This window comes from Lutra lutra, chromosome 14 (assembly GCF_902655055.1).
Source record: "Lutra lutra chromosome 14, mLutLut1.2, whole genome shotgun sequence".
In the NCBI taxonomy this organism is placed as follows: Eukaryota; Metazoa; Chordata; class Mammalia; order Carnivora; family Mustelidae; genus Lutra; species Lutra lutra.
This window is the reverse complement of record NC_062291.1, coordinates 58,255,772-58,281,551: the sequence shown is the minus strand read 5'-3', so window position 1 is coordinate 58,281,551 and position 25,780 is coordinate 58,255,772. Positions and strand designations below refer to the sequence as shown.

Genomic DNA, 25,780 nt, shown 5'->3' with positions numbered 1-25,780 from the left:
ATGACTTCTAAGTTCTGTCCAAAAGACAAGGCCACAGCCCTGAGCCACCATGAAAGAAGTCTCTGTTCCCGGTCATACTGAGAAACCACCAAAGCCCTCCAGTCAGCAGTCTGGGCCTTCCAGTTCTCCCAGCCTAGGCCCCAGACATACGAAATGAGCTTTCAAATGATTCCAATCCTCAGCTGTCAAGGCAACCTTCACATTCAGGACTTCCAGCTGGAGTCCTGACATCACAGGGCAGAGACAAGCCACCCCCACTGTCCACTATCTCAGTTCCTGTATATCATTCATACTTTTTATTTTCTGTTGTTTCCTGATGTTTTGACATCTTGGGACCTTGCAGATCCAGGGAGGGACTGCCCCTCCCAGATTTAGCTAATTCCTAAAGATAGCAAATAATGTGACTGTGAGTGTGCCTTTGCCATGCAAACCAACCAACCCTGAACCCATACTCCAAAACCACCTCCTCTGTTTGGGCTCTTGTACTCCAGGAGGCAATTAATATTTCTCTCCCCTTATCATCCCAGGGAAAGGTGTCGGGCAACTAGAGACTGTCCCTATGCCCCAGAGCCTGTGGGAATTATTCAAATTAGCCAATCCTAAACCTGCCTAGCTGCTTACTTTGTTTCACCCATTTCTTCCCACAAAACTACAAAAAAAAGCTCAGTTCCGTGCTTTTCTCTTGCTCCTTCTGCCTCCTGACCGACCCTGAGGCTTCCCCATGTGGCTCTGTGTGATGTGGCATATCCCTTCCTCTGGGGACCTGTGAGTAAAAAGTTATCTTTTCAATGGCAGCCGTTGCCTAATCTGTTGGCCTCACTATTCCTAAATAAAACCAAAACCCTGAGGACATTTTTAAAACATCCTGACCTGTGGCCCCTGCGTGGCTCAATCAGTTAAGCCTTTGACGCTTGATTTCAGCTCAGGTCATGATCTCAGGGTCGTGAGACCTGAGGTCCCACCATCCTGCTCTGTGCTCCATTTGGAGTCTACCTTAGAGTCCCTCTCTCTCTTCTCCTTCACCCTCAAAATAAATCAAACCCCGCGTGGGGCTCTCTGCTCAGTGGGGAGCCTGCTTCCCCCTCTCCCTCTGCCTGCCTGTCTACTTGTGATCTCTCTGTCAAATAGATAAATAAAATCTAAAAATTAAAAAAAAAAGATTTTATTTATTTATTTGACAGAGAGAGACACAGCAAGAGAGGGAACACAAGCAGGGGGAGTGAGAAAGGGAGAAAGGCTTCCCGCCCAATGACTGAGCCACCCAGGCGCCCCAATAGATAAAACCTCTTAAAAAATAAATAAAACATCCTGACCCACAGAATCCATAAGCATAAAAAAATGGTCATTTTATGCCACTATGTTTTGGGGTGATTTGTTAGGCAACAGGTGTAGCTGGAAGATATGTTGCTATCGTGCAGGTCTCTAACCTCAGCTTTGTCATTGGCATAAGGAGATTAATAGCAATGGCTCAGCATTACTGGGCTGTTGTGGGGATTCAATGAGATGCAAAGTGTCCAGAGCTCATAGTGTTAGCTTTATCATCAGTACTGTTTTCTGAAAGAGCTTTGACACCCAGCTCACTGGATTCAGGGTGTCAGTGGATTGCAAGACAAAAGCCTGCTCTCACTTAAGTTTTGTTCACTTGACGTTCTTCACCCTCATCACACCACAGGTCTCGCTATCCTCCACTGATTCAGCCCGAGTCCGATCTCGAGACAGAAACCACACAGTAATTTGCATAGGGGAACCTCAACATAAGGAATTATCATTTACTCTAATGGAGAGCTGAGGCATTAAAGAGCACTCTGAAGAAACCAGGAAAAGAAAATATAAGCAACAGCTACGACTCCTAGGGCTGAGATAGGCCCTTAAGAAGAGCTCTCCTCCTCTCCCCACTCCCAGGGCCAAGATTCAGATCTCCTTAAAGAGGACATAGCTGTGGCTCAGTAGATGGCAAAGAAGTCACTGAGGTGCTGCCCTTGTAGAACTTGCCATCTGGGATGTGACTGCAGGGACATCAAAAGTTACTGCAAAATGGAGCACGTGGATGGCTCAGTCGGTTAAGTGTCTGACTCTTGGTTTTGGCTCAGGTCATGATCTCATAGATCATGGGATCCAGCCCTGTGTGGGGCTTCGAGCTCCGCGGGGAGTGTGCTTGAAGATTCTCTCCCTCTGTCCTGCCCTCCCACTCAGGTTCACTCTCTCTCAAATAAATAATCTTTTAAAATCTTAAAAAAAAAAAAAAAAAAAAAGGGTAACTGCAAAGCCACCAAAGATGAGGGAAGCTCCTAGCCCCTGTGTGTCGCTGGCTGCCCGGCGCTGTAGGCCCCAGGCGCTGAACAAGCCGCCCACACTGCAAGAGTCCACACCACGGGAGTCCACACCGTGGGACCAGGCGCCTGAGAAGACACCTGAGCTTCCGGAGCAGGCCCTGGAGAAGGCTAGCAAGCTGCCAGAGCTTAGTGAGCGGACACTCCAGAACCAAAGAGAGAAACCTTTCCTCCTACCGCGTCTTGCCGGCTCCCTCTACTGACAAAGCTAAGCATTGTGTCCCATGGAAAAGGAGAAATAATTAGAGGACTCGACTCTCACAGAGATAACCGGTGCCTTCTACCCCTTTGGAGACTCAGCTTCCATATGCAACCTTCTATATACAATTGGACCGCCATGCAACAATGAAACAACTCTGTATTTCCACCTAATGAGATACAGCTGTCTTTCTTGGAGGTGACTTTCTCACCCCCTCTCTCCACAAAAGGAGATACACAGCCCCAACGGTCTGCATTAAATACTGCTCAGAAAGAAAAACGAAAAAACAAAAAACAGAAACACTTCTCAAATTTTGCCAGAGTCCCTCAGAATACACTGTTAACTAAAGACTAACATGGTAATGTTAACTTCCGACAACTGACATAGAAACTTACATATGGGGCACCTGGGTGGCTCAGTGGGTTAAAGCCTCTGCCTTCGGCTTGGGTCATCATCCCAGGGTCCTGGGATCAAGCCCCATGTCGGGTTCTCTGCTCATCGGGGAGCCTGCTTCCCTCCATCCCTGCCTGCCTCTCTGCCTACTTGTGATCTCTGTCAAATAAATAAAATCTTAGAAAGAAAGAAAGAAAGAAAAAAAGAAAGAAAAGAAAAGAAAGAAAGGAAGGAAGAAAGGAAGAAAAGAGACGAAACTTACATATGAAATGAAAACGTGAAGAGAGAGAAGAAGAAAAAGGTTAATATGTACAAAAACACCCTGTATATATAACAAACAGAGAGAAAATATGGAAAGCTACTACAAGCTTTGTTTTTATAATTGGCCACAGGGCTGTTTCAGTAGCCATTAATGATTTTCTAGTAGTTTCGTTCCTTATACACTTATTAGTTGGTATTGTACTATAAGGAAGGCCTTTTTCTTCTCTTCTGTTTACCTGTTTATTCACTTATTCATATTGCTGTGGACTTGGGTATTCTTTCACTCATTGGGTTACAATCTGTTGCTGTCATGCTTCATTTTGGTGCTCTGCGTTTGCTAATGGGAGCCCTTATAAATGGACTCCTAGTCCTTTTGATGTGTTTCCATCACTCTCTGAGTTCTTCCTTACTTTTCAGGACACGATGTTTTAGAATCATCCTGAACTTTCTCAACCCCAGTGGTTGAATCAATCATTTCTCCAAGGAGTCATGGTTCCTTTGGTGGAGAATGGTATGGAAAACTCAGAATGTGGGTTGTAAATGTGCTTATTCCAGCTGGGACATCATCACTTCTAGGCCCTCTCAGCAGACACAGCTGGAGAACGTGTGTGTTTAAATGTGTTCGTATGGATACATACATGTATATACGTACACATATACATTTAAACATATGCATACATTTACAACTTAATTATTTCTATATCTACTTATCTGTACATTAAAAACCATGCGTTCTGGGGCGCCTGGGTGGCTCAGATGGTTAAGCATCTACCTTTGGCTCAAGTCATGGTCCCAGTGTCCTGGGATGGAGCCCCGCATCGGGCTCCTGGCTCAGTAGGGACCCTGTTTCTCCCTCACCCTATCCCTCTATTGTTCCCCCTGCTTGTTCTCTCTTGCTCTCTCTGTCAAATAAATGAATAAAAATTCTTAAGAAAAAAAAAAAGAGCTAAGTACTTGTTAAAAAAAAAAAGAAAGGACATGAGTTCATATTTGCTATGGATTGAATTGTGTCTCCCCAAATTCACATGTTGAAGCTCTACCCTCCAACAAAGCTGTCTTTGGAGTAAGGAAGTCATTAAGGTTAAGTGAGAGACGTCTGTAAGAGTGCAGCCCCAATCTGATAGGATTAGTGCATTTATATAAGAAGAGACACCAGAATCCTCCCTCTCTTCCTTCACCATATGAGGACACAGTGAGGAGGCGTCCGTGTGCAACCAGGGAAGAGGGCTCTCACCAGAAACCAGATGGGCTGGCACCTTGATCTTGGACTTCCTGCCTGCCCAGCTGCGAGGAGCAGACATTTCTGTCGTTAAGCCACCCAACCTGTGCTATTTTGTTATGGCAACCCGAGCAGATTAATACAAAATTGACCTTTAATTCTAATGTACTCTGAAAAAATAAAAAAAAAATTTAATTCTAATGTACATGAGTCAGATTAGGTGTGGAGGTTTTGTTTTGCCTTCGAGGTTTTGTTTTGTTTCCGTGGTTGTGTTTCTATACTGTACTGTTTGCCTATAGGGCTTTCTTCTTCTCAGTTGCCAAGTTCAGAGAAGAGGGCTGTAGTAAGTTGTCTTGTATAATGTCCCAAGCACAAGGGAGCTTCTTAAAAAGTTTACAATTACCAAGAGCATTTATCAACAAAAAGAGAGGGGACTCAAGAGATACACTACTGCTTGTCAGTGGAGGGTGGACGTTCTCTCTGGTCTCCCCAGAACAGGACAGACAGCAAGAACAAACCCATTGGAAGGGAACCATTCACAAGAGCTGCATGAACGATCCCTGCAGGACAGAGAGGGAAGGAGTCAAATGCTGGTTTAGCCTCTGTAGCAAGGTCTGTATTGAGCCCTTTGCCCACTGCACCTCACTTCATCCTCACAGGTGGGGATGGTTAGTTCCACTTTATAGAAGAGAAACTAGGAAAGCAGAGAAGTTAGGTTATTTGCCTAAGGTTGAACAGCTGGAACCCCTTTCCTAGACTCTACTCCCCTAGAAACTAGTACTCTGAGGAGCCATACTGGCAGCCAAGGCAACAGGAACATGTGCACTCCTATACACACCTATCAAAATAGTCTCTGGGGCGCCTGGGTGGCTCAGTGGGTTGAGCCACTGCCTTCGGCTCAAGTCATGATCTCAGGGTCCTGGGATCGAGTCCCGCATCGGGCTCTCTGCTCAGCAGGGAGCCTGCTTCCCTTCCTCTCTCTCTGCCTGCCTCTCTACCTACTTGTGATCTCTGTCTGTCAAATAAATAAATAAAATCTTTAAGAAAAAAAAAAAAAGTCTCTGAATTGAATGGAAAAAGTTGACGAAAGCCCCACAATCAAAAAACAGGACCATACATAAACCCTTGTGTCGCCCAATCGATTCACGCACTATTTTCAATTCTCATAAAGCTAACTGGCAGGGAGCATAAGGGCAACCCATGTGGGAACCACGAGCTGATTAGAAATGACTATTCCCGTTGCAAAATGATACCAGGTCATAACACAAACAACAACAGTCTGCTTTTAAGTGTTGATATTTTGTTCACTGTGGATGTTTTACATTAATTTTGATTTTTAAAAATATTACATTAAAATATTTATCTTGATTACTGGTTGGTTGGTTGGTTGGTTGGTTTTGGTGTCCCCTTAAGTACTGCACCCAAGGAATATTCCTCACTCCCCTCACCTTAATCTGATCGCTGGTAAAACCAGGTCTTGGCCTGAATTACATCAGGGCTCCCTTCCTCACAGCTCACCTTCTCTTCCAAACAGGGCCATCCCTGTTATGGGGTGGATCCCAGATCTTCCATTCCTGCATGATGGAAGTGTCCTGTCTTCTCATCAGTCATACAGATGCATAAAGCTGTAACAATAGAAATGTTTCCATTGTGTGATAAGTGCATGGTCACATGCCTGCAAAAATGTTGGGAGACACCAGATGTCCTCCACCCAGCCTTAGTCACATCTGACCCAGAAGCCACAAGTTCCCAATTCCCAACCTGGTATGCTCATCTGAGCTGCTGGCATCAGACATTCTAGGCTCTCCAAGCACTGAGATGCCAAGAGTTTGGCCTTCCTATTTCTGAGACCGGGGAACAGGGCATCCCTGTTTAGGACTCCATACACCCCTCTTTTTAGCCAAGCAGTTGGCTGAAAAGGCTTTGCAGCAGTGAGCACCTTCTATTGGAGACGAACATTGCTGACTTCTTTATTCTTTTTGCTATTTCCCTAGGTCTTCAGGAAAAGCAAAGAGAAACTGTTGTTAAAGCCCTTTTAACTACAGCAAAGCACTTGCTGCTGTTGTTTTTGTGCAGGACAGAAAGAGGAACTGGAGACCATGGGATGAGGAAGAACAGCTCCCAAATATCCCTTCCATCTTGCAGAAAGGGACCCACAAATCCTTACTTGCTGGGTTTTACTCCTTTCCCCTCAGAACTTTTACAGAGGAGAGATCACACTTAAATGACCATGAAGGTCAGCTCTGGAGTGAAAAAGAAGTCAGGGAGACCTAGCTGCCTATTCCCAGGCACCTTCCTGACCATATTTGAATCAGTGAACAAACAGCTCACCTTCCAAAGAACTAAACAAGTGTTTATCAAGAACCTGTTGGGGGCACCTGGGCAGTTCAGTCGTTAAACATCTGACTATTGATTTCCGCTCAGGTCATGATTTCAGGGTCATGGGATGGAGCCCAGCATTGGGCTCTGCGCTCAGCGGACGGTCTGCTTGAGATTCTCTCTCTCCCCCTCTACTTCTGTCCACTATGCCCCCCAAATAAATAAATAAACCTTAACAAACAAACAAACAAAAAACAGTGGACACTCCATCCACTCCCAAACCCTCTAATACAAGTTCCAAGCTGTGGGCAAAGTGACCTTCTAAAAACACAAGTTTTTCATGAGGGTGAAATGAGCTACCATTTGCAATTGGCATTACTGGCACATGGTAAATGCTATGAAATATCTGTTAAACAGTATATATAATGTCATTCCCCTCAGAGAGTCAAATGGAAACTTTTTCATTGTCCGCCTCTGCCTTCTGCTCTCTCACCACTCTGCCCCTTCCTAGCCTCGCTCCAAGTCTCCTATCAAGTCCTCCTGAGTCGAGCTACCCCCTAGACTTTGCACATGCCATTCTCTCTTCCTTAAACACCTTCCCAGACCCACTTCTCTTCATTTTACCAACTTCAACTTCTCCTTCCTATCTTAGCTTAAATGTTACTTCTTCTACCTCCCAGGACCTCCCTCAGGGAGTTGAGTTTCCTCCGTTTGGCCCTTTTATTTAGATTTATTTTTTTCTTTTAAAGGATTTTTTTCAAATCTATTTGACAGAGACGCAGTGAGAGAGGGAACACAAACAAGCAGGGCGAGTGGAAGAGCGAGAAGTAGGCTTTCTGCTGAATAGGGAGCCCCATGCGGGACTCCATCCCAGGATTTTGGGATCATGACCTGAGCCGAAGGCAGACGCTTAGTGACTGAGCCACCCAGGCGCCCCAGACCCTTTTATAATGTTTATCACAATTGTAATCACCACTAAATGTTTTAAGCTTTTTAAAGTCTGCCTTCCTTACTAGGCTGTAAATTCCCCCAGGACACAAGCTTATAGACGTCTCCTACTCACTACCTCTTAAGAAACTTGGACAGGGTGGGCCCTAATGGACCATTGTCCAATGAATTATAAAACCTTCCTAATACTGCTTATTTAGATAACTGGCTCAAGGTTGCACAGCTGATTTAAGATTTGAACCCACGGCATTCTAGCTTTGAAGCCCAAAAATCTCGCCATCCCTTCCTTTCCCTCAAAGCTGGAGCCAGAAGATAAGTGGTCCGTCTGGGTGGTGAATTTAAGGAACTGCGGATCTATTTGCAGAGGGCCACAAGCTGCAGGGAGCACGCCCCGGTGCGCGCTGGCCTACGGCCCAGGAAAGGGGGCACGCGTCACGTGTACCCTGCAGGGCCTGCCGCCGCCGCACCCCGAGGCTGGAATGCGGCCCCGCCCCGCCTCCGCGCCAGCAAAACCGCGCTCTCCCAGGGCACTGACGTCAATGAAGGGGGCGCTTTCGGCCGCCGCGCTAGGGCGGCGGAGGGCGGAGGGCGGAGGGAAGGGGCAGCGGCGGACACGCCCCTCGCCGCTGCTCCGCGGCTGATTGGGCCCGCGGAATCTTCGCACTCAGGTTTCGAGGCCGGCGAAGGGAAGGGGGCGGAGCCTGGACACGCCCCTTTCCCCTCTGTTGCTGATGATTGGCCCACAGAGTCTCCACGTTCGATTTTGGAAGGCTCCCTCCGAAGCTCTCACCAAGGCTCGGCCGTGGATTGGCTCTTCCCCGGCTGGGGAACGCTTTCTCCCGGGAGTCGCGGCTGTGACCTAGGTGGCCCGCCTTGGGCGGCCAGGTACGTAGATCTGAGGGCTGGCTCGCGCTGCGGTGGGAGCGGGCGGCGGGCCATCAGAACCCGGGTGGCAGCGGCTACCAGAACCCGCAGGTCCACTTAGGGCCCGGCGTTGTGCGAAGCGGCCACGTCTGAGCCCCGGGGGCTGACCTGTGCTGGGGATGTCGCCCTGCGACCTGGGCCAGGATATCCCGTCCCAAGCTCTCGTCCTGTGGGTGAACGCCTCCAGGTCCCTGTGAGCACCTTCGCAGCAGGAAGCGTAGAGCTACGCCCGCCCTTTCGAAAGGCCGTGAAGGGGTTGGAGTGCGCACATCTTAGCCTGCCCCATCCCGATTTGAGGTCTGTCGGCGCAGCCCTTCAGCGTGGTGAGTAATCGCTCTGACACCTCACGGGGCGGTGGAGCGCTGAGGGCGCCGAGGCTGGCTTGGGAGACCTGACTTTCGATCCCTGCGCCTTCCGAAACCCGCAGAGGCAGATAGCAGGCTCGGAAAGGTTTCAGAGCCTCCTGGGTCGTGCCTTCCCCTGAAGACCTCGTCAGCCATCTGGCAGAACAAAAATAACAGTGGTTGAGGGGCTGGGCGCTGGGGTCATACTACCTGGGTATATCCAGCCTCACCACCTACCTCCTGTTTGACTTTGGGCAAGTTACTTAACCTTTCTGAGCTCAACTTTCTCATCTGTAAAATGGGTATAACCTATAACCATAGCGCCGCCTCATGGGGTGAGGATTAAAAAGATCACCTATTTGAAAGCGATGTTCTGTGCTTGACAGGGAGCAAGCTGCCTCAGTGGTAGTTGTGATTTAAAAGTGCACAGACGAATCCATCTCCCTTACCCTCATTTCCCAAGAGTAAAGGTCCGTTTTGAGGGAGTTTCAGGAGAATGACAATGATTCTATAGGGCCTGGTTGTTAAACAGCCTTTCCCTTACATCACTCATTCATGATGCAGTGTACTGGGATGGATGCTTTCACATACTTTTATCTCCCTTATTCCCTTACAGGTTATTTATTCTCACTATTCTGATGATGAGCAAAATGAGGCAGGGGGAAACAGGCTTGTCAATGTCACCCGGTTTTCAGAAGCACAGCCAGAACTCAGGGTTCTTGAACTCTTGAAAAGAGTTATTCCTTCATCTAGAGTTTATTTTCCAGTCGTATCTGAGTATGGGTCTAGGGGTAGGGCCCAGTTCCGTTCTCCGCTTCCACATCAGGTTTGGAGACCTACATGTATGCAGTTGCCTCAGGCACTGCTGGAGGAGGCTAGGCCCTGAGGCCTGGGGGGCTCACATGGCCATGTGGACTGGGCCTCCCAGTGGAGGAGCCACAGATTTTGGCTGCTGTCCAGTGGCGGGGGAGCAGGCCAGGGCCACAGCGTTGATTTGGGCCTTGGGCCAGAGCCTCCAGTTCTTTATCCAAGAGGCCCTTTGCCTCCAATTACAGACTATTACCATCAGCAGGGTTATCTGAAGGAGGGGAGCTGAGTAGGGAAGCAGTTGCTGCCCAGCTCACGAAAGTGTGTTCTGCCTCTCGTGGTTACCTGAGCCTCCCTGAGACCACGATCGGAATAGCTGTCTAAACTGAGCTTCACATACTACAAAGGATGCTCAATTGTGTACCCTATTTATGTATTACAAATTCATTGTCTGGTGAGTCACTTTTTAAATATACTTCTTCGTTAGAGCTCTCTCGTTCATTTATTGCCTATTTCAAAACAAGTTGACCTTTGTCATTTTCCACATTTGGTATTTACTTTGTGGGTTCATTTTTAAGCTAGTTTATGTCAAACTGAAGTATTTTGCAGTGAGTTTTTACTCATTTGCTCACAGACCCATGTTTATATTCTTTGCTGTCAGCTCCGGAATGAAAGATCCATTTGTAATCTTTTAATATCCTTGCGGTGGCATTTTCCAGTTTAAAAAAGGTACCATTGTTCAAGTATACACTGATTTTCCTAGATTCAGGTCTTGTCCAAGAAAATAGGGGGGAAAGAACACATTGAATAAGATAAGAGAGGTTTCTTCTGGGATGCCTGGCTGCCTCAGTCGGTGGAGCATGCCACTCTTGATCTCGGTCTATAAATTCAAGCTCCATATTAAGTGTAGAGATTACTTAAAAAATAAAACCTTTAAAAAAAAACCAGTTTCTTCTGATAATACAAGTGTTCTGGCTCGTTTTCTGGAAGTTTGCATCTAATCTTATGGAAACTCCACTGATTTTCATTCTCAGTCTGACTGCTGGCTCAAGCCCAGGGTGGCAGGCAGAGCTAAGAGTGAGGATCCTTGAAATCTGGAGGTCCCAGGGTGCATGGAGGGTATGTTTGAAGCTGGAGGCTTAGACTCCCCCACAAATTTTGTTGGTGTGTTTGTAATTCACTATAACTCAGACACTAGAGGCTGGAGGTCGGGCCGTGTAGGGCCTTGTAGCCACACACAGGTGGCTAGGAATATCTGGGAAGTCAGGCTCCAAGCTATCCCTGAGACAGCACTGCTACTTAAGCTGGTTGCCATTCTCTCTGAGGGGAGGGTGAGATTGCCCGAATCTGAGAGAAATGATACCACCTCTTCTCCCACCACCCAGACCAGCCTAGGAGTGTGTCCCAGGCTTGGCCGTAGCCAGCCTAGGTCCCTGGGATGCCTTAGAGCGGTGAGTTCTCTGTCTTCTCCCAGACCTTAACCCCACATCCCACCAGCAAAACAGTGTCTTGTCTCGAGGGAAGATTGAGGAGGGCAGAAAAGAGGAACTACTGGTTGGGGAATTTCCTGGCACCTAATTAGCCAGGCCTGTCCACACATGTTGCGTCTAGGCCTTGGCAGCCAGGCAGACCCAGTCACCGCTTCCGTACAGAACTAGCCTCATCAGAGAATCCCTAACACCACACACATCCTTGGAGACCAGAGGCATCAACCTCTTCTTACAGATGTAAGGGGGAAACTGAGGCCCACAGAGGCGAAGTGCCGGAGGGCCCCCCCGAAGCCAGCGAGTGGCAGGACTAGGGCTCTGACTCAGAAGCCAGCACTGTGTGCCCTGGGCTGCGTTGCAGTTCCAGATCTGTTTTGTGGAAGCTGGGGATTTTCCTCTTCAGACTGCCACAAGTTCAAGGCTAGAACAGCAGGCCACACGGTAAACAGCTCTGACGCTAATGAAAAGATTAAAATAAATTCTACAGCCCCGCCCTTGCCTTATGTGTGGGCTGGCCATGGTTCTTCTTTTTCCACCGGCAGGTTTCCCACTTGGTGACTTCGGTGAGAAGAGTGAAATATCTCTCACAGAGATGACAAGCCAGCAGCATGCTTGGAGCTTGGTTGTGAAGGCAACTGAGGTTTTCAGACACGGCCTTCACAGCCCTTCACATCAGGTCCTGGCCTTGGCTGAGCCCCTGGCATTGAATCTGTCTCAGCTTCCTGTGCTCCTCTGAGCTGGGAGGAGGGTAACGGTGCCCGATTCCTGGAATTACGTTGAGAATGAACCATTATGCATATTGTCGTGTCGCCTGACGCAGAGTAGATGACCCAGAGCCAGCTTTTTTATCAGCCTGAAAGTGTTCCCTGGTGACTGTTGTTTTCTGGTCCCAGTACATTTTAATCATCCAGCTCAGGAGAGTTCATTACCACACATACTAGGTTTTTAATTGGATTCCGTAATAGTGCCTATGGAGAGGTAGATTTTAAAATACCCATTTCCAGATAAAAGCACAATTTTTATGGAGTTCATTCATCTGAAAGTTTTCTGCAGGTTTATTTTAGTTACTGAACTCTTTGAAGAGTGGGTTCTTGGGGGACCTGGGTGGCTATGTCGTTAAGCATCTGCCTTCGGCTCAGGTCATGATTTCGGGGTCCTGGGATTGGGCCTCACATCAGGCCCCTTGCTCAGTGGAGAGCCTGCTTCTTCTCCCACTCCCCCTGCTGTGTTCCCTCTCTCACTGCGTCTCTGTCAGATAAATAAAATCGTAAAAAAAAAAAAAAAGAAATGCAATCCCTATTTAAAAAAAAGAGTGGGGTTTGTTTGTTTAAGATTTTATTTATTTATTTGACAGACAGAGATCACAAGTAGGCAGAGAGGCAGGCAGAGAGAGAGGAGGAAGCAGGCTCCCTGCTGAGCAGAGAGCCCAATGCGGGGCTCGATCCCAGAACCCTGAGATCATGACCTGAGCCGAAGGCAGAGGCTTTAACCCACTGAGCCACCCAGGAGCCCCAAGAGTGGGGTTCTTATGAGAGGAGGCCTAGACACTGGGACAGGGTGAGTGTGGAAATTACTGGAATAAGGAGGGTTGCTATTGAGGTGAGGAGTAAGGGCCAGTTACATTTGAGGAGTCTGAACGCAATGGAGAGAGGTCTCAAACTCTCAGAACAAAGGCAGGTGAGAGTAAGGGCAGAGAAGCTGGGAATGCTTTATATGATTTCCTTTCTGTTTGTTACAGTGAGCATGGACGTTTTGTATTGAAATGTATTAATTTTTATTCCCTTTTTAGGCTAGTTCCTGGGTGACAGGTGTCTCCATAGCTCTCTGGAATGAGGTGAGGTCTGGTGTAACTACCTGACCTTTGCCATTAGGCCTGGGGCTGAGGGGTGAAGGGACCACAGGCAAGTCCTCTGCTGGCTCAGGCCCAAACAACAGAAAAGGGACCCTATCATAACCTGACCCAAGTACAAAAGTCAAGGCCAAAAGGGTCATGGGGGTGGGGGTTATGAATCTGCATTTATTTGGCTCTTACCCTGTACCTGATACCACACTAGGCACGCTCAGTCCATAGAGCAATCCTGAGAAGTGGTTATGAGACCGTTTACAGCTGAGCAAAGAGGCTCAGAGAGGTTGAGTAACTTGCCTAGGGTCACCGCTAAGAAGGTGGCAGAGCTGGGATTTGAGTCCAGTTCTGTGTAATACCGAGGTCCTTGGTCTTCCTTGTCTCTAGTCTGCTTCCCAATCTCATAGCGTTTTCAGGCTGTACTGGAGACAAGGGTAGGGTGAGTGAGCCCCCTTTTATTATTTATTATTCAAATTGAACTCTCTAGAACTGAGGATGACCATTTAATTGAATTTTCATTTCCTATGAGGGGGCACTGACATGAGCCTTCCTTTTATCAAACTTTCTTATAGATTTCAGCCTCTGCCCATGGTTGCATATTCTAACCCTGGAGCCACCTCTTCGCCCCTACATTCCTCGCCATGGCTTTTTGGACTGCAGCTAGATCTCATTGTCTATTTCATACTGTGTTTGCTGAACTATTTGAACTTGGGCTCTCTCCAGGGTCTTGAAAATAGGTGGGATGACTGTTCTCCATGTTATAAATGGGAAAGCAGAATATTAGAACCTTGAGCACTGTTCTTACCACTGTCTTCCCTCAGTCCTCGCTGTGACTCTGTGAAGCAGAATTGGTGTGGGAACCAATTGAGCCAGGCAGTGGTGGAGATGGCTGGAAGTGGGATTCCAGTGTGGTCAGCCCAACCCCATAACCCTCCTCTTCTGTGCTACAGAACCTGGGCCTTCGCATAGAGGGCTGCTGTGCTCAAGTGTCAAGGAGGTCACATGACTACAACTCCTAGAGCCATGCCTGGTACCTCTAAGTGCTCGACACCGCGCGGTGGCTACTCCCAGCACCATCCTTAGGACCTAGGTATCCTGGGGTCGGCCTGGGCTTACAGCCAGACAGACCTGGGCTCTGCTCCCAGCTCTGCACTTATGCAACGCTTTGTGGCTGCAAAGGATCATTTCAGCTGAGTTGCATTTCTTCATCTGTACGGTGCGGATAAACCATTCTGACGTCACAGGCTGCCAGGACTCCTCAGTGAGATAGTACGTGCATTGCACGCATAAGCACTTTGTAATAGTTTGACTGTCATTAGTGATATTATTTCCCTCAGGTGCCCTGGAAGGTAGAGTGACTTTAAGTCAAGACTCACTGCACGTTAGTTCCTGGAGAATAGAAATGCCAGAAGGCTTGCATTCACTAGGACCCCAGGTCTGGGAAGGGCCCCATAAGCTGATGTCTCTCCATGCTTTCCTTCCCCAGAGCACCCAGGATGGGCACCCCGGCCTCGGTGGTGAGCGAGCCGCCCCCGTGGCAGGCCCCGGCTGAGGCCCGGGGCCGCAAGCAGGCATCAGCCAACATTTTCCAGGATGCTGAGCTGCTGCAGATCCAGGGCCTGTTTGAGCGCAGTGGGGACCAGCTGGCCGAGGAGCGGGCACAGATCATCTGGGAGTGTGCAGGAGACCACCGTGTGGCAGAGGCCTTGAGGAGGCTGCGTAGGAAGAGGCCTCCCCGGCCGAAACCCCTGGGCAACTCACTGCACCACTGCAGCCGGCTCAGGTGGGTTCCTGGAATTGGAGGGCGGAGGGAAGGTGAGCGCTAAGGCTGCCCCGTCCACCACTGCCCAGCGCTACTGACTTGGCCTCACCGTGAGTACCGGCCATGGCAGGGGCAAGGTCTATTCCATGCCCATGATCTCTGTTACTATGGGAGTCATACTGGACCCCGTGAACTTCCACGGGAAGGCAGGCCTGGGTCCTGATTTGCAGTGATTCTCAGACAGGTGGGAGGGACTGTCGTTTGGGCGGAAGATAATTTGTTTCCTTGTGGTAGAAGAGGTAACAATCACAAGTAAGCCTGGTTAAAATCTCACCTGTGGAATTATAGACTATAGTGTAGGAGGGTTCCATAGAGGTACTGATGTTTGAAAAGTGTTGAGGAACTTTAAATTTTCCCTAGTCACCCGCCTTTGCCTAGGTCACTGACAGCCTGGGAACAGCGAGCCCCAGGAGGTCAAGCTGAAACACACGGCCTAGCCAGTTGTTGTGGGTTATGCTCTGGGCTCTAATTCTTCCCGCTGCCTTCTTGGGGCCTCCTGTCAGAGCACTAGACTTGAACATGTCTTCTGAGTCAGCACTTCCAGGGGAAGCAGATTGGGCCCTTCCTCAGATGAACTCCAGCTGACTTGCAATCCCTGTTTAAAACACTTTGCTAAGGAGGTTACTTGGTTCCTCCAGTCTCCTATCATGGCTGACCACTGATGGCTGTCACGAGTGCAGCATGAGGAAGCTGGAGAAATGCCGAGTATCACACACCCTGATAAACCTAGTCCAGCTCTCTTTATGGAAAAGACATCTGAAAGTTTTGCCTGGTCTTTAGCTCTCAGAGGGCCAAAGCCCTGGGCTTATTTTACCCCAAACAGTGTGATTTAATAGATCCTCATGACCACAATCTCTTTAGTCCCCATTCTGCTCTTCCTATTGACATGGGCCTATCACACACTTGTTCTCGCAGAATCCCCGAGTCCTGCGCTCCACTGGCTGACCCACAGAGTGGTACCACGGAGACAGCTTCTGATGATCAGTATCTGAACTCCAGAAGGACAAGTGCTAGGATCCGCCGGAACTGGAAGAAGCCAGGCCCTACAAGCTACCTCCATCAGATCAGACACTGATCCAGGGAAGGAGCTGGCAACGGCAGTATCTTCCCCAGGAATCACAGGGACTTTTGCCAAAGGGCCCAGGAGGTGAAGAAGGAAGAGAGATTTGAGGCAGACACCCCCCCCCCCCGACAGGGGTAAATGAAAGACCACAGCCCATTCAGAAGAGGACTGGAAATGTCCCCTGAGCTCTAGGTTATGTGGGACCCATTCCTCACCAGAATGAGAAACAGTGCCTCAGCTCTTCCCATCTTACAGTATACCTGGGCTGCATGATTATTTCCCTGAGGGTCACGTGATGGGCTCTCGGACTGAGCATCTCACCACTCCTGCTACTAACCCTCCTGCTCCTCCTGTAACCCATGGTCCAGCAGCCGGCCCACACCCCGCCCCTGTCTGGCTAGCACAAGGAAACCGTGGTTTAAGTGGCAAAATAAAAACATTCATATCAATAGCAGTTTGTCTGTCACAAAAAGAGGATCCCCAAATGGACACTCTGGAGCCATGGGATGAAAGGTGGTGCTTACTGCGGGGAAGGGGTGTTCCCAGGAAGGAGGAAACAGGACAGGCCTCCTTTTCCCTGTGAGCTCCCCCAATCCCCTGTGCCAGAGCCTTCTCTTCCAGAAGCTATCTGGTTGGGAGATGGCAACATTTCTCTAAGACAGTCCTGATCCACAGGAGAGAGGTGGCTCCTGGACTCCTGCCAGGTCTAGAAGGGGAAGGGCTATTCCAGTAGGCCTTGCATAGTGAGCAGTGAGTCTGCAGTCAATGTGCTGGCTGCCAGCCCTTCAGCGGGTTTCCTTACCCCCGTGGGCCAACCAGCCGCACTGCGGTGGGACAACAACCAGAACAATCATTCTTGAGCCTCCGGCATTCTCTGAGGTTTCCTGGCCTAAAAACCTTTAAGGTGAGGATTTTGATCACTCTGCCAGCTTTGCCTCAATAGCATATTATGTGCTCATCAGCATTCAGCTCTGCTCCAAGTAATCCTATCTGTCCCATTACCCATCACTTAAAGGACTCAAGGGTTCAAAGTGCTTCAAGCAGGCTATGAAGTGCACACAGAACAAGGCTGCCCTCTTGTGGCCCAGAAGAGAAGCCGAGTCCACATCTCCTCACCCCAAACCCTTAGAGCTAGATGATTTTGTTACTCAGAATTTTTCCAGCTTTTAGGAAGTAGTCAGTGCAAATAGTGCCTAATCCCTAGTAGGGAAATAACTCGTAACGAAACATTAATATTTCTGCAACAAATATACACACACTAAGAGAAAAATATGATGGTTACAAATAGCTTCAATTCATATCAGTGTAGGTTCAGGTCACGTTTTGGTGTCAAATGAGTTAATGAAAATATTAAGCACTGGGACTTCGGAAATGAGGACCTGTATAACTCAGGAGCCATTATCTCAGCAACTCCATGGAAACACATGGTCCTTTGTCCTTAAAATTGCATTCTACCTTGTCTTCCTTTTACCCAAGATCACTAGACAAAAAAGGTCAGAATTGGACTTGTTATTCATACATTTGCATTGATTTAAATACATTACATACAAGTTCTACAGTGCGTTGGAAGAACAACACAGGCAGCAGCACTCTCCCAGCCCAGCCTCACCTCCCTGACAGGGGGACAGGGCCTGGGGCTGGCAGAGGGCTGGGCTGTCCAATGAGTGCCACCCAGAAGCTCCCCTGGCAACTTTGCGCCCCCAACTCTCCCCAAGTCCACATTCAAGGCAACCTGAGTACAGACTTCAAGGAGAATGGAGACATGCCGAGAAAGGATACCCCACATTCTTGCCTGCCAAGACTGGGATCAGCCCCCTCATACGTTGGACCCAATTTCCTTCTCATCACAGAGCTGGTCTAGATGAAGGCGATGTGCAGATCTACTTGGCTGGGGGAAGCAACCAGCTTCCTCTAAGACTGCCTGGACTCTCTCACAGCCCAGGTGGGAAGCTTTACCAACAGGTCTGTATAGAGAGGTCTTTGGAGAGCTAAACACACCTGGGTCCCCTCTGGCCTCCGGAAGCCCTGCTGCTCCTGTAATCTGGGCGCAGGCACTGTCGCCACCACGGTCCCCAAGGCCAGATTCCAGGTCGGCCGAATGAGATTGTCAGGGCTAAGAGCTATGTCTTTGTCCACAGGGCATGCATAGCCAGCTCCCAGAAACTTCCTGACAGCTGGAGGGAACCCCACCAGAAACTGGCTCCTGGGGGCTGGGAGGCAAAGGGACTGGCTTGGCCCAGCTGACAAGAGGACTGCACATCTCTGCTCTGCCTCCTGGGCAGCGGGAGCTGGGCAAGCAGAGGGCACAGAGCCATAGTCCTCGCTCCCTTTCTTTGGTTGTTTTTCAAACCGTCAAGATAGTTTCTTTCCAAGGCTGATTGACCAATCGCAGGGTGCCAGAATCTTGAAGTGTCCAGTAGCGCAGAACTGCCCCTTAGCCACAGATGGCACCCTCTTCGCTCCCTCCGGAGGCCATTCTTTGCTTTGGTGTGGAAAGGGCTTGGACACCTGGCAAGGGGGCCAGCTGAGGGAAGAGACATGGAAGGATGAAGATGCACACCGAGCTGGGCAGGCGCTGGGGGGCAGTCTGAAGGCCCTTCTCCTCTGGGCCCTGCCCTTCCCAAGAAGCCAAGGAAACACTGGCCAGTAACAAGAAGTCGGGAGCAAAGGGAAGCTGCCCACTAGGAAGAGAATGAGTCCCGTTACTCCCACCAGGCAGCAGTGGTAGCATAAAAAGAAGTCCAGGGACCTAATATCCTGTCCTCTTATGAGCTGAGATGCAACTCACTGAGACCCAGAACTGAACCCCTAAGTCAAAAGTGTTGAGAAAAAAAATATCTAACAACAGAACAAATTAGAGGACTTGGGGGAGTTTATCACCCCAACTCAGAAAGCAAGGCTGGGATAATTTTACCTACAGGCCAATTACAGCTCCCAGCATGCACTTAGGCCAAGTGGATCGCTTCTGCATGCTGGGAGGGCCACCTCTTCCCTCTTGCCTTTCCTGAATGACGGGTAAACTGCAAGCCTGGACTAGGGAGGGCAGAGAGCAGAGCCGATCTCTATGATCATATGCAGAACCACTGAGAGTTCTGGAGCAAAAGTGTCCTGGCCAGGAGAACTGGGTTGGGAGGCTTCTAGTCAGCCTATTGCACTGGTGGGAGAAGGGGAAGAAAACCTGGCAAAAAAAAACAAAGGAAAGGTGTGGCTTCTGTCTGTCCCAACTGGTGAGTCACCCAGTGGCTCTCTGAATCACCCAGCCGGCGTGGTCCATGGGAGTAAGGAACTGTGAGGCACCTGAGTGTCTGGGTCCATGCAAATTTAGGTCTGGATTACAGGTTTCTGACCTGAGAGGATCTGGGATTCTGCCTGGGTTTTGCTACTAATATTTAAATTCGTATTTGTGTGTTCATTTTCTGATGCAGAATATAATGAGAATTGCCACAGAGCAGGGTGTCAGGGAGGGAAGGGAATTTCCCAGCTTGCCCCCAAGGGATGCTGGGAGATGCTCCTTCCGGGGCGTCTGGACTACTCACTCGCATGGAGGCTCCAGCCCTCCCTAGCAATCAGAAGGCCCCAACAGCACACACTGTCCCTCCGATTGTGCTTCTCCCTGTGCTTGGGAAAGCCCCGAGGGGCTGGCGAGCAGAGAAGAAGGGTTCTTAAGGGCACTGCTCTCCACCAGCATCTCTGGCTTTTCCTGCAACCCACTCCCCAGGCTTCCTCCTAGCCCAAGTCTCAAACATGTCTTTGTCTGCCTCTTGGGCTACCACCACGAAAAGAAGGGCTTCCGACTCTGAAAGCTCTGTGTGTAGGACTCGCTAGAAGACCGCTGGTGGGAACGGGCCGTCTCGACAATCACGGGTGGCATCTGGACAAGGTGCAGGGGACTCTTGTTGTCTTTCAAGGCCTGGGTCAGATTTAGGATCTGCAGCAGGAAAAATAAGATCAGTGAGAGAAAGACCAAGGCATCCTGGTCTGCCTCTGAAGGGTGACCTGCTGATAGAGTGCTCCCATAAATCAATACAAAACAAACACATTAATGGAAAATTATACAAATAGGGTATTTCCAAAAATAGAATATAAGGGGCAAAATATAGAAAATGGAAATCTCTCTGGTCATTTAAAAAATGCAAATTAAAATCAAAACCTCCCACTTTTTGCCCTTCTTATTAGTAAGGATACAGAAGAAGACGACGACGAGGCCTCAGATTTGAGGAGAGTTCAGAGCCAGGCTATGGGGCTGGACCCTGGGCCAGTTCTTCAGAAAGGCAAGTGGATGATAAAAGCTTAAACGTGAACAGGCCCTCTGAGTGTGCAATTCCATTTATAGGAACTAAAGCAGCAATCATAGATATGCACAGTTTCAATGAATAGAGTGCAGTATTGTTTGTAACAGTGAAAATGGTATAAACGCCCAAGAGTATGGAATCAGTTAACGATCTCAGGGATAAGAAACAGCAATTAAAAGATCTATTTTATTGGCATGGAAAGCTGATCCTGATGTCAAAAGACAGAAAAGGAAGGAGACAGGAGCCAGTATTATAATGTGACTCTACTTTCATTTTCTGAAATTCTATCTTCCAATCTACCTATCTGCAGAGAAGAAAAATTCTGCAAGTTGGCAGTGATTTTCTCTGGGTCAAGAAATTATAGGTGATTTTTATTTGTTCATTGTTGTTTATCCTACAGTCTCTGATTTTCCTACAAAGACTATGTATTTTGAAAAAAGCCAGCATTTCACTTGGCTTCTCTCTCAAATGCTGTCTCTTTATCAGTTTTTTAAACTTAAGGAAAAGTTAAAAGATAGTATAGAGAGTTCTCGTACACAATTTACTCAGTTTCCCCTAATTTTAAATTTTCACATAACTACAGTCCATTTACCGAAACTAAGAGATTAACACTAAAACATTACTATTAACCAAACTTCAGACTTAACTCGGATTTCATTAGATTTTCCAGGACTGTTCTTTTTCTATTTCAGGATCCCATTTGGGAAACCACATTGCATTTAGCTCTTTACCAACTTTTGTCCATATTTTACAGATATTTAAGAAATGTGTTCATGGCAGGGGTGCTTGGGTGGTTCAGTGGGTTAAGTGTCTACCTGGGCTCAGGTCATGACCCCAGGATCCTGGGATTTGGAGTCCCGCATTGGGCTGCCTGCTCTAGCGGGTGTCTGCTTCTCCCTCTCCCCAACTTGTGCTCTCTCACTCTCTCTCTCTCTCTCTCAAATAAATAAATAAATAAATAAAATCTTTAAAAAATATATGTATATATTTTCACAGGAACGTTTGTCAAAATGAGAATCACCACCATTTATCTTCTCTGATAGGACAGTACAAAAATGGAAGTTGTCCTATGATAGCCTATACGCTTGCTTGCTTTTTAAAAGTTCCCTCCTTTCTTTCTTTCTTTTTCTTTCTTTTTAAGATTTTATTTTTAAATAATCTCTACACCCAACATGAGGCTCAAACTCACAACCCCAAGATCAAGAGTCACATGCTCTACCAACTAAGCCAGCCAGGTGCCCTGTTGAGCGTCTTCTTTAAACTACTGAAGATTTTCCTAGCCAGGCCACCGACACAGGGGAGAGTAAGCAAGGCTGCACCCCCAAATCACACAGACACATAGCCCTCAAGCCACAAATATCATTGGTCTGCAAATGCTGCCCATAAAGAGGCAGAGATACACCTGAAACAGAAGGGGGAGGTCTGAAGTGGAACCTACCAGTAATTATTTTTTTACTTAATTGTTTTGGTATCTATTAGAATCCTCCACTGCTTCAAAACCCTTGAACACAAAACTCAGGGTAGAGAATGAAAAGGAGGTTCAAATGGAATTGGAGTGAACTGTGCAGGAGACTACCCAACTTAAGAGGATGTTAAACCTGTCCTGGCTGGTTCTTCCTGTGCTTCCTTTTGTTCTTTGGGTTACAAGCTGCCTCTCATGCATGCTCAAGCAGCAGGGGTAAAATGTCAAATTATCTACAACTTACTTTCTAAAGATTTGGCCAAAAAAAATATATTGATCAGGGGCGCCTGGGTGGTGGCTCAGTGGGTTAAAGTCTCTGCCTTCAGCTCAGGACGTGATCCCAGGGTCCTGGGATGGACCCCTGCATGGGGCGCTCTGCTCAGCAGGGAGTCTGCTTCCCTTCCTCTCTCTCTGCCTGCCTCTGCCTACTTCTGATCTGTGTCTGTCAAATAAAATAAATAAAAATCTAAAAAATAAATAAATAAATATATATATATATATATAAAATCTACCTAGGAGGAGACAAGTTACACAGGTATATTAAAGAGAGAAATTACAGGGATATATAGAGATGGATATTATTCCGATAGATAATCAGCAGATAAACAAGCAAATAGATACAGAGGTAAAGCAAGCATGGTTGACTAAGTGTAACAACTGGTGAATCCAGGGAAAGAGTCTACTCTTTACTGAAGCTTTGAAATCTTTCAAATTAAAAAGCTGACGAAAGATTGATAGCAGGCATATAATGCTAAAGGATAAACATCGTCTTCGAATATGCCATTTAAAGAGGCTTTACCGGGACACCTGGGTGGCTCAGTTGGTTAAGCAGCTGCCTTCGGCTCAGGTCATGATCCCAGCGTCCTGGGATCGAGTCCCACATCGGGCTCCTTGCTCATCAGGGAGCCTGCTTCTCCCTCTGCCTCTGCCTGCCGTTCTGTCTGCCTATGCTTGCTCTCTCTCCCTCTCTCTCTGACAAATAAATTTAAAAAAAAAAAAAATCTTAAAGAGGCTTTACCTCAGACTTGGCACTCTTTCTAACACCTGGTGTGACATCTTTACAGTGAGTAACAACTTCTGTCACCCAACTCTGTCTCTCTGGGAGTTCGGACTCTTCCCCTCTGCCTCAGGGCCCTCATACAGGCACTCCGTGGGTAGGCTCGGGTAGGTAAAGGGTTGTGACCTCCTTTCCCTGTGGCAGGTCAGGCGTCTGGAAGGCAAAGGCTTGTTCTGCCTCGGCGTGTGACTGGTAAGCTAAAAAGGAGCTGGATGCTCATGAAGCTTCCGGTGTTTCAGAGGTAGGCACTCTAGGTTAAGAGACCAAAAGGCCCTCAAAGGACATTAAGGGCATAAAACGGAGAGAAAGATAAAATCACTCTCCCACCCACCTTTTGCCACTCTAGATAACATCCTTAACTGGATATAAGAGAGGAGGGGTGCTATGGTTTTGACAAGGGAGTAAGATGGAAAGGGATTAGGGAAGATAGTACAACAGGGACAGAGGCACAGCCTGCATAAACTTGAGAAGAAGTGCATTCCTTTATGCTAAGTTCCACAATATCACAGTACATCATGTGGTTTTTAAGGTTTCCAAAAATCCTGCCAGCTTAACTGGGCCCTTACATGACTTGAGAAATGTAGGAAGGCCACGTTACTGGTATGCAGTCAACTGTAACAATCGCAGCTCTTAAAACCTTTGTACGTCCCATTTCCAAGGAAACACAGACTCAGTAAGCCCAAGAGTTGCTCTCACCAGAACCCTTTACCAAAACAGTAGGAAGAGGTAAATGCCTAATTACAACTAGAAAGACCTTCCTATCCTTTAAGGAGGTGAAAGCTCCTTTTTCTATACACCAAATCATAAAAGAGCTAATGCACATTGAGAACTTCAATTCATCACGCACTACTCCAAATCATTTATTTCATAATAACCCTATGATGTAGGTGCTATTATTAACCCTAGGTCACAAATGGAGAAGTTAAAGGAAGGAGAGATTAAGCAACTTCTCCAAGACCTCACAGCCAATAAATGACAGAAGCAGAATCCAAACACAGGCACCAAGATCAGTGCGTGCCCCTTAATCACTAGGCCATCCCAGATCTCTTTAAAGTGATAAGAATGTCAGTGCCCTATGAGTTTTAAAACAATTTTTCAGGCATAGTCTTTACTATATTTTGGAAGATCAACAGTGCCCTAGGAGTTTCCTTAGCTCTCTTTGAAAGTGAAGTGGAGAGAGAAGAAATAATATGACTTGTAGGGGTGCCTGGGTGGCTCAGTCATTAAGCATCTGCCTTCAGCTCAGATCATGATCCCAGGGTCCTGGGGCTGAGCCCTGCAACAGGCTCCCTGTTCGGTGGGAAGCTGGCTTCTCCCTGTCCCACTACCCCTGCTTATGTTCCCTATCTTGCTGGGTCTCTCTCTGTCAAATAAATAAAATCTCCAAAAAAAGAAATAATATGACTTGTAACCATGATAACAAAAATTATAACCACAGCCAATATATGAGTACTAACCATGTGCTAGGTAATTATCTTTACTAAACACTTGATATGCATTATCTTATGTAATCTACTGCCCAACTCCGCAAGGTGTTATTATTGTAACATTTTATAAACAAGGCATCAGAGGCTCTTGCCCAAGGACACAGAGCTTGTAAGTAGTGAACAAGTCTGACTCCAGAGGCTAGCTCTTAACCACCAAGGCATATGGCCTGCCTTGAGCAACTTGAGGACAGGGGCCACTGGGTAAATTTACCAATGAACCACCTAGCAACTGGCACAGAGCTGAGCACATAGTGCCTTACCAAGCACTGGATACCATGGAAAAGGTGGGAGATTTGCAAGAGCTCCCTTTCTTCTCCCACATGCTACGACAGAGTCATAAGTAAGTAAGGCATAGACTCCAAGGGTGTAAAACACAAGCTTTACACATTTACTCAACATGAGCACATGACCCTCCCAGAGAGATCCCAGGGATAACAACAGGAGGAAGTCCCAGGCTTACCTGTCCCCGCATGACAGCAATCTGCTTATGGAACTGGCCCCTGTCAAAACCAGGATCTTTCTGCAAAAGGGCAGAGATAGAGCCTGCATGAATCCCTCAGAAGAACCCATTTTCTTCCCCTAAACAGAAACTTTCTAATAAAGAAAACTTACATGGAGCTTATGAGACTTAGTGAAATTAACTACCACCCCAAGAACTCTGTTTCACAGATGGGGAAAGAGAACAAGTAAATATCTTGTCCTGAGTCTCATTATTATCTGACTCTACAGAACTTCAGGCTCTAGAGCTCCATTTGCCAAGGAGAACTCTGCAGACACTGTGCAGCCCATGACACGCAGGATAAACCCACGGTGATTCACCACAGCTGTCAAATTTTTTTTTTTTCCAAATTGCCCCAAACCAGGTCTTGCTGTCCACATGCGGGAATCTTGCTTGCTCTTCATTGGCTACCACAGGTCAGAGGAGTGTTAGCCATTCTCTCTTGGCTTGTATCAGGAGCCATTAGAAAAGCCATTAGAAATTCCTTCTTCCATATAGTTTTAAGGTTGAGGCTCCCAGGGCTAACCTTGAAGAGTTCATACAGGTCCTCCTCCAAGTCCTTGACGAAGTTAGGGTCCGATATCTTTGGAAGAATCAGATCTTTGATCTCCTTAGAGAATGGGACTTTTGCCTGGGGCAACCAGGCCCAGTAAAAGGGATCTGAAAAAAGGAAAAGCACAAAGCAAAGCTGCCCATCTATGTCCTCCACCTATCAGAGCACTGCAGAAGGCAGAATGCCCCTCTCACATGATATACAACAGGAAAGAAAATCACAAGGGATGTAAATCCGCTATAGAGTAAGTAGAGGAATTAGGATTCAAGGCCAGGACCGCAGAATCCCAGAGGTGGTACTCTTTCTCAGACATTACGTGACCTTCCAGTGACTTGCCACTGAAGACATTCAGATGCTCCTTCTGAAAAGACAGACTGTACTGCAAAGGGGCTAATGACTTCCTACTTGTATCTCTCTCTCTTTCCAAGAGTTTCTCTGTTATTAACAGTACAGGGGCTGACTTCCAGGATG

At 47.6% G+C, this 25,780-nt stretch overlaps 2 protein-coding genes and 1 long non-coding RNA gene across 5 annotated transcripts in view; 1 reads left to right on the top strand and 2 right to left on the bottom strand.

The window, feature by feature from the left end:
* Positions 1-4,800: 4,800 nt before the first annotated feature.
* LOC125084932 (uncharacterized) lies at positions 4,801-6,031 on the bottom strand. Its single transcript, XR_007122740.1, has 3 exons — positions 5,921-6,031; positions 5,851-5,863; positions 4,801-4,962 (listed from the first exon to the last, which is right to left on the bottom strand). It is a non-coding gene; the product is annotated as an uncharacterized LOC125084932 (long non-coding RNA).
* Positions 6,032-8,400: 2,369 nt separating this feature from the next.
* AVPI1 (arginine vasopressin induced 1) lies at positions 8,401-16,408 on the top strand. 3 transcript variants are annotated; one of them, XM_047702918.1, is made up of 4 exons: positions 8,405-8,554; positions 8,781-8,916; positions 14,561-14,857; positions 15,812-16,408. In XM_047702918.1, the coding sequence occupies exons 3-4, from the start codon at positions 14,571-14,573 to the stop codon at positions 15,969-15,971; spliced, it is 447 nt and encodes a 148-aa protein (XP_047558874.1). In that variant the 5' UTR covers positions 8,405-8,554; positions 8,781-8,916; positions 14,561-14,570; the 3' UTR covers positions 15,972-16,408. The 3 variants fall into 3 exon arrangements, with proteins under 3 accessions (XP_047558875.1, XP_047558874.1, XP_047558873.1); XM_047702919.1 differs by lacking the exon at positions 8,781-8,916 and having other exon boundaries at positions 8,401-8,554; XM_047702917.1 differs by having other exon boundaries at positions 8,429-8,916.
* Positions 16,409-17,453: 1,045 nt separating this feature from the next.
* The window catches only part of PI4K2A (phosphatidylinositol 4-kinase type 2 alpha), a 32,862-nt gene continuing 24,535 nt past the window's right edge, over positions 17,454-25,780 (bottom strand). Inside the window, exons 7-9 of the mRNA XM_047702899.1 lie at positions 25,283-25,416; positions 24,718-24,777; positions 17,454-19,887 (exon numbers count right to left, since the gene is read on the bottom strand). Of these exons, the coding sequence (XP_047558855.1) occupies positions 19,726-19,887; positions 24,718-24,777; positions 25,283-25,416 (356 nt within the window). The 3' untranslated portion in view covers positions 17,454-19,725. The remainder of the gene's footprint in view (positions 19,888-24,717; positions 24,778-25,282; positions 25,417-25,780) is intronic.